At 38.4% G+C, this 7,807-nt stretch overlaps 1 protein-coding gene across 1 annotated transcript in view; it reads right to left on the minus strand.

Annotated features, from left to right (window-relative positions):
* The window catches only part of LOC107591048 (plexin domain-containing protein 2-like), a 67,228-nt gene that overhangs the window by 27,018 nt on the left and 32,403 nt on the right, over nucleotides 1-7,807 (minus strand). Inside the window, exon 2 of the mRNA XM_016280052.1 lies at nucleotides 3,737-3,936. Coding sequence (XP_016135538.1) covers nucleotides 3,737-3,936 — 200 coding nt within the window. The remainder of the gene's footprint in view (nucleotides 1-3,736; nucleotides 3,937-7,807) is intronic.

Here is a 7,807-nt window from a genome sequence, read left to right on the forward strand (position 1 = left end):
TGAGAGCCGGCTCGCATTCCACAAGGTTGTAAATGTATCGGGTTACCATGAAACCAGGGTCTTGTTCGGCGTCCTGGGGTGTTACAAAGTATTTGTGAAATCTAGCTAACAAAATATATATTGTGTGTTGGAGTGGTCCAGACACTACACATATTTGTTTATGGTAAGCTTTTAGCAACCAAGGGCCACGAGCCCATTCTGATTATCACATCACAAACAAATACCATTTCAGGTCTTCCAGTATTAAAGGGACGTGACATGTGGCCAAGTATGGTGACCCATAATCGGAATTAGTGCTCTGCACTTATCACTCACTCACTCACACACACACACACACACGGAGCAGTCATTTATGCAGCGGCGCCCGGGGAGCAGGTGGGGGTGCTTTGCTCAAGGGCACCTCAGTCGTGGTATTGAGGGTGGGAGAGAGCGCCGTACATTCACTCCCCCCACCTACAATCCCTGTCGATACGAGACTCAAACCCACAACCTTTGGGCTACAAGTCCAACTCTCTAACCATTAGGCCAAGACTTCCCCACTAAAATTAAAAACACTCTCCCGAAAGAATAAATTAAGAGAGGCGTGTTTACAAAAGACTGAGCCAATCTCTGTTTGTTTATATGTATTTTCAATGCTGACCACATTTATGAGGGTCACTAAGAGGTTTATTGAATTGAGTGTTGCTCAGCAGCACCTGTATAGCTGTCTAGCCTCTGCCTGGAAAATATGATGATAACAAAACACCAAAAGGGTCAAGTGAGTTCTTTTAGCCCAGTTCTCCTTAAACTCTTAGGTGAAAAGGTCAATAATTTCACCAGCTGGGTGAGAGATTTGAGAAAGAGGTGATTGAGACATAAGGTCATAATAAATAAGGCATATATGTGTTTAGATATGTGTGGATTTATGTATGTTAGTGTACACATACAGTACTTGCAATCAGAAGATCCTGGTACTGTATATATATATTTACTAGCAAAAGTGAAAATATAAAAACTTTGATGTTTTAACTAAATTAACAGTTCTGCAGGTTACATATGCCAAGCACATGGACGGAAAATCTGAATGCCTGGAGAAACACAACCCATGATGACTGCTGATTAGTAACAGCATAATGCTTTGGACAGGGACAGAAGAACATGATCAGCTAACGGAAAGAAAATCAACTCAGAGAAATTGTATCCTTCAACTTACTGACCATTACAAATTATTTTCTACAAAGGCCATTATCAGTGATCCAATTATCCAATCTGTGGCTTTTAAAAAACAAACCAAAATTAATATTTTGTCTACCAATTAGTCTAATGCGTGACAAAAACACTTGATCACATGACCAAGGCTATGAGTGTGACATGATTATTCATGACATATAGAGTAACAGTGTTTCGGATGAACCAAGTTTGAATTTGATTCCGTTCCCTTTTCTCCTCTCCAATCAATTAATGTCTCTGTTCCACTGTCCTGTCATAAAAAAGACAAAAAAGCTAAAAAAATATATACTATTACAAATATAAATGAATTCCTGTATGGACACATGCTCTGTGAGTGGAGGACATGATGCATGACAAAGTAACAATCCAAAAAAAGACACTTAGAGCATGAATGAAATTGCCACAGATTGATCTATTGTCGTTTACTGAGCAAAGCAAGGCTGTCTGTAAAACCCTAGGAGGAAAACACTTGATCATAAATGTCTGCACTGTCTTATCAAACAGCCTTGCACCGAGGAATTCAGCATGGAACTATATGAATAATACAATTCTCATAAAGAAAGAAATGTGTCAGAGTTAAGGAGAGGTGAATATAAGGTATGTAAACTTTGATAGTTTAATCTGTTAAAGTGCAAAAGCAGAGCAACACAGGCTGAAAATAAAGCAAACAAAAACCTAAAAGCCTAAACTAAAGCCTGAGGCCATGTCATAAAAAGCAATAGAAATTCAGTCCTTTGAAATTCACAAAATAAAAAAATGACAGAAGCACTTTGTTGTGTGTGAAATAAATGATGCACCAGGTGTATGTGTGTATGAGTGTTTATACAGGAATGTGTTTGTATATGGGAGCTGGTAGGAGTTCAAACACTAAAACTCCATCGCACAGACCTTGTAAAGCAACATCAAAGGAAACAGCCAGTGGACATAAAAATTAGCAACTACATACTGCATATACACAGTGCTTTGAAGTAATCATCATGTGGGAAACTAATTCAATACTAAAAAACTTCTGCATGATGTTTTCATATGGTTAAATGATCACATAGATGGATGTACAACTGCTCATTGTGTACATTAGAGTTTAATTAGCCCAGCCACTAAGGTAAAGCCGAATTGTACTCCAGTCGTCAGCATCACATGGTCCCTCAGATAGACAGACAGACAGACAGACAGACAGACAGATAGATAGATAGATAGATAGATAGATAGATAGATAGATAGATAGATAGATAGATAGATAGATAGATAGAGCAACATACTGTAGCATTTGGCAGTGAGACGGTTTCCGTTTTGTTGTTTGTTTATTTTGTTATTAAAGCTACATTTTGTTAATAAAGTTTGTTATTTTTAAATGGATAATTCACCCAAGAATGAAAGACCCGTAAAGGCCGGGACACACCAAGCCGACTTCAAAGAACTAGCAGCGATGAAAGCCGACGGTGTTGTCGCCTCGCGTCGGTAGCATTGGACCAAAATCTGCTCTTGAACACCACTCAGACTACAGCTGTAACATGTGCGTGTGTAACAGCTGTTCAACTGTAACATGTGCGTTCTGCGCCTGCGTGAGAAGAATTAACTGTCTATATCAGTAGCTATCAATAGTAAATATTCGTAGTTTAAAAAGAGAAACCGAAACAAGGATATACTAGATATACGCAGATATACGAAATGTAAACAAAGCAGCGTTTACTTACCATTTTGAATATCAGTTATGTTGATAATTTTCTTCATTTTAAGCGGCTCACGTTGTTATAAAAATATTCGCATATTGGAATGCTTGGGAAAGATCATTTAACATTAGAACAGCCTTCAGTCTGTGTCGCCTTCATTTACTAGTTTTCATCACTTTCACTTTAATTCTCGAGCACTGACTCGTTCTATAAACTCCAATCCAATCAGAGTTCTCACTCGCACTGACTGCCCCGACAGCCCCCCAAAATTCTGACACGAAAGAGAAGAAATTGTTGAATAAAGTCATTATTTTTTGTTTTCTTTGTGCACAAAAAGTATTCTCATAGCTTCATAAAATTACGGTTGAACCACCGACGTCACATGGACTATTTTATCCATGTCCTTTCATACATTTCTGGGCCATGAACGTATTAGTTGTGTTGCTGTCTATGGAGGGTCAGAAAGCTCTCGGATTTCATAAAAAATATCTTCATTTGTGTTCAGAAGATGAACGAAGGGCTTATGGGTGTAGCGAATTTAGCTCAACGACAGGAAATATGAATAATTAACCATGTTTGGAACGACATGAGGGTGATTAATCAATGACAGAATTTTAATTTTCATAACCCGGGGTTTGATAACCTGTGTCTGTTTTTTAAAAGTTGAACTTTTTTCTACTTGAGCTCCTCATTTTTAGAACGCTGTGTGAAGTGTGAGTGACAATGGTCAAAGATGTCCGTCTAGCGTGTGTTTACATAGGAAAACAATGAAAAGTAGTAAAGTGGAATGGAAAAAGGCATTCTGTGTGAATGGCCTCTTAGGGAAAATTAATATTTTGTTAAAGTATAAAGGGTACCATTATTTGGGAGCTGTTGTCTGCGTCTTCATCAGCCAGTATACCAGGTGAATCCTGAGACTCAGGCTTCAAACTGTCTTGACTGGCTTTGTTACTTTCCATTGGAAGGGGCTCCAGGAGAAGCCAGCGTCTCCTCCTCAACAGCTCCACAGTGACATCATCATCCTGTGACCATCCCTGAAGAATTGAATAAGCAGCTCCTGGAACAACACAAAACAACAGTCAATCCTATGAGCATGGGAACATTTTGACATTACATAACACAAAGCTTAATTTCGGAAGAAATTATGTTTGTTTCTTTTGAAAATGCAGACAGAGTTCCTTCTTCAAAGCTTATAACTAAAAAGGTTTACAGAGGACATGAGAATTGGTTTCATTGCTTGATTATGTCAAATAAAATCCAGAGAAACCTCATTTGTCTCACTACTGGCTACCTACTGACACTACTCACTAACTTGATATGGTTTATACAGACACAAAGAGCATAACTTTTTCTTTATTTTCCCTCTCTCACTCTGCAATAAAAACAGCTCCATTTTGTTCCAGATTAACCTGTTTAACTGTAGTCGTAATAAAGGTCCAGTGTACTCCTAACACTTGGTTTATTGTTAAACTGAGGCATGGTGTTACAATGATACACCAAACGGCTTCTGTGAGAGTGAAAGGTAAAGAAATGGTGAGCCAAGTCTCAGCCCATCCCAGTCTGCTTTTATTCTTCTTTGGTCTGTATATCCCTCTTTATGTGCCTAATCTCTTTCTCTTATTCACCCAACAAACACAGGGCCAAATTCTTATGCAAATCAAGTCTCATGTGATCAGAGTTTAATTAAACCTTCTATTTACTTTGCTCTTTAGTCCTCTCAATGGAAATAAAGATGTGAGAGATGATGGGAGTGTGTACGCTGGAAATCAGGGCGACTGAACGGCCAAAGTGGGAATCACAAAGAGCACTTCATAATGTGACTGAGCAGACTAAACAAAAAGAAGGGGAAAAAGAAGAAACAAAAAGGAGGGACTAATGAATCAGCCTAGAATGTGGGTTAGTGCTCTCTGAACACCAGCTTAATCTAAACTAAAAGTCCAATGCGGTTGTCTGTACAGGTTTAGTCATAATCTTGGTGTTTTTAGAAGCTGAGGTCAAGTTTGGAAAGCTGGAGAAGTAGTTTAGGCCTCAACAGCTTGGGTTGATCTTCATTCAGATTCCACACAGAGATGGCTAATGTCTGTCTAATGCTTAAGAGATAATGTATGCTAAAAATACATAAAAACTTTCCTTGTGTGCACTACTCTTCAAAAGTTTGGGGTTATGGTTTTTTAAAATGTTTCTGAAAGTAGTATCTTATGCTCAACGAGGCTGCATTTATTTGATAAAAAATACAGTCATTGTAAAACAGTATTATAATTTAAAATAGCTATTATGTTTTAAAATGTAGTTTATTCTGGTGATGGCAAAGCTTCAGTAGCCTTCAGTCCACAGTCATATGATCTATTAGTTATCATATGCTGATTTGGTCCTTAAGAATCACTTTTTTATTATCAATGTTGAAACTGTAGAAACTGTAATAGATTGTTTTTAGATTTCTTTGATGAAGAGAAAGTTTTGAAAAAAGCATTTATTTGATGCTTTTTATTTGATGTATTTGTTTTGATCAATTTAATGCATCATTGCTGAATAAAAGCATTCATTTACATAATTTATGAAGTATTGTCACTTTTTGATTTGTATCATATTGTACCACAACATGTCTTCTATAAGAGGAAGCATTCTCAGTCAGATTCACACAGTTTAGTTCACAATTTGTGTAGTGCCAAACACAATTCTCCTCCTCGATACAATGCTCCTTTTTTGGAATCTTATTTCAATTTCAAGAAACCCTTCTGGATATAATTTCCTGCACATATATTGCTCTGATAATCCCAGCAAACATCTCTTCATTCACGTGAGCATCTAATCGGTTCTCTGCATTGAAAAACAACCCAAGTGAGAAAGAAAGGGGAAAAAATGCACAACTTGCAGAATGCACTTTGTTTCCAAATCATCACGGTCTACCGTTCCTCCTTTAAACCCTCGATGTGAGAAAAAATTCCCAGAGCCAAGTCCTTCTGTAAAGCCCATTATACATAACAGGTCAATGAGGATTTAGAGAGGCGGCTGTCACTGACTTTTATTGTCGCTGAGTGGAAATCAGTGTCTGCTCGTGACATGCCTTGAAAAGCCACTGCAGCAGGGACAGGATCTCTTTCTCTCATACTTGTGCTTTCTTTTTGCTGTGAGACTAAATCCAGTCCCACATTTCCCTCTCTTTCTCTTGTTCCTCATCCTCTGAGTGGAAGGTACCTTTCTTTGCAGCTCTTAAGATGTCCATGAATGAATGAATGAACGAATGTCAAACTATACATACAGATGATGCGACAAAAACTTTGTACTACAAAAACTTTCCTCAAAAAATCATTCAAACCAATTACATGTATTGAAGTTAAATGTAATTAATATTTTCATTACATTTATATTCTAATGGGAGGAAAGGAAGAGGAACCGGTGTGAGTGTGTGTTATCCACACTCTTAAGAAAAATGGTTCTAAACAGTACCAGAAAAGGGTTCTTCGGCTTGTAACAATAGCAGAACCCTTTTTAGTGCTAAATAAAAACCTTTTTTATAGGGTTCCATATAGAACCATACTTTGAAAATGCTATATAGGACCTTATTGGTGTTATAAATAGCCTTTTTAATGATAGTTTTTCATTAATATTAGTATGTTAATATCATTAATATTAGTATTATTTGTATATATTATTTATTAATATTGTTTTTTACCCCTCTATCTGCCTGGTCTTATATCTTGAAGTGCTTAAGAAGTAAGAATGTGTATCTTTATATGTATATAAATGACAGACAGAAGAAAGAGAGAGAAGGAGGGAAAGACATTTACCCACAAATGTGAATTTTGCTCCAGTCATGTCTTAAATGATCAAAATGACTGATATATTACTCCTAATTAATCTGAGGAGGACAGCCGGAGGGAGAGAACAAACGGGAAAAGGCGAAAAACAAAAGTTAATAGACCGCATACATTTATCTTGAGTCACTGCTCTGGAACAAAAGAAAACATAAAATAGAGAAAAAAGTCAAATGAGGTACCAATGTATAAAAGAAAGAAGGGTTGGGGGAGGGGTGCTGGGGTTATGGGGTTCAAAACCATTCACAGGGCACTTTAAAAGTTCAAAACCATTACAAACACTCCAATGTACAGTGTATGAGACTAGCAACAGAAGTCTAGAGGAGTTTGATTGATTGGCTCTCTCTCTCTCCAGCCATTATATGAAGCAGATATATTAGTGTGTGTAATTACAGAGAAGGTGAAGCATGCTGGAACAGGTCATCTGAACTCAGGAGACACAAACACCTCCATCCATCCTTATCAAACCTGAGCCCAAAATAAATTAACTTTATATATATATATATATATATATATATATCATTCAAATGTTCGGGGTCAGTAAGATTATAGCCCTGGAGGCTGCTGCAGGACTGGAACAGGGCGGAGACAAGGAGAGCCTCCAGGGCGGATGAGGGAGCCATGGCGGAACAGGGGACTCAGGAGGCCATGGCAGATCCTCTGTGGCCTTAGCTGACTCGGCCACGGGTATACGGGGGGAGCTCTGGAGGAGCAGGCACTAGATGGCGCTCTAGAAAGCGCTTACGAGGAGCGGGCACTGGAGCGAACTCTGGGGCTGGAGCGAGTTCTGGGGATCAGGAGCCCTCCCTGGGCTGAACTGGGGATCAGGGTAGCGCTTACGTGGTGCTGGCACTGGAGTGAGTTTTGGGGCTGGAGCCGGCTCTGGGGTGGGGGGGCGCTCTAGAGACGAAGGAGGGCTGGACGGAACCAGCGGAGACGGAGACGAAGGAAAGCGATTTTTTTCCCAATATTGCGATTGCAATTTAATATGCAATAATTTTTTTTAAAGCTCTTTATGTTCTGTATTATTCAACAAAGACAAGCTATAAATCATTGTATGGTATGACCAACACACTATTAGATAGATTAAACATAAATGTTCTTTTCTGTAGG

Source organism: Sinocyclocheilus grahami, unplaced genomic scaffold (assembly GCF_001515645.1).
Source record: "Sinocyclocheilus grahami isolate Dianchi unplaced genomic scaffold, SAMN03320097.WGS_v1.1 scaffold136.1, whole genome shotgun sequence".
In the NCBI taxonomy this organism is placed as follows: Eukaryota; Metazoa; Chordata; class Actinopteri; order Cypriniformes; family Cyprinidae; genus Sinocyclocheilus; species Sinocyclocheilus grahami.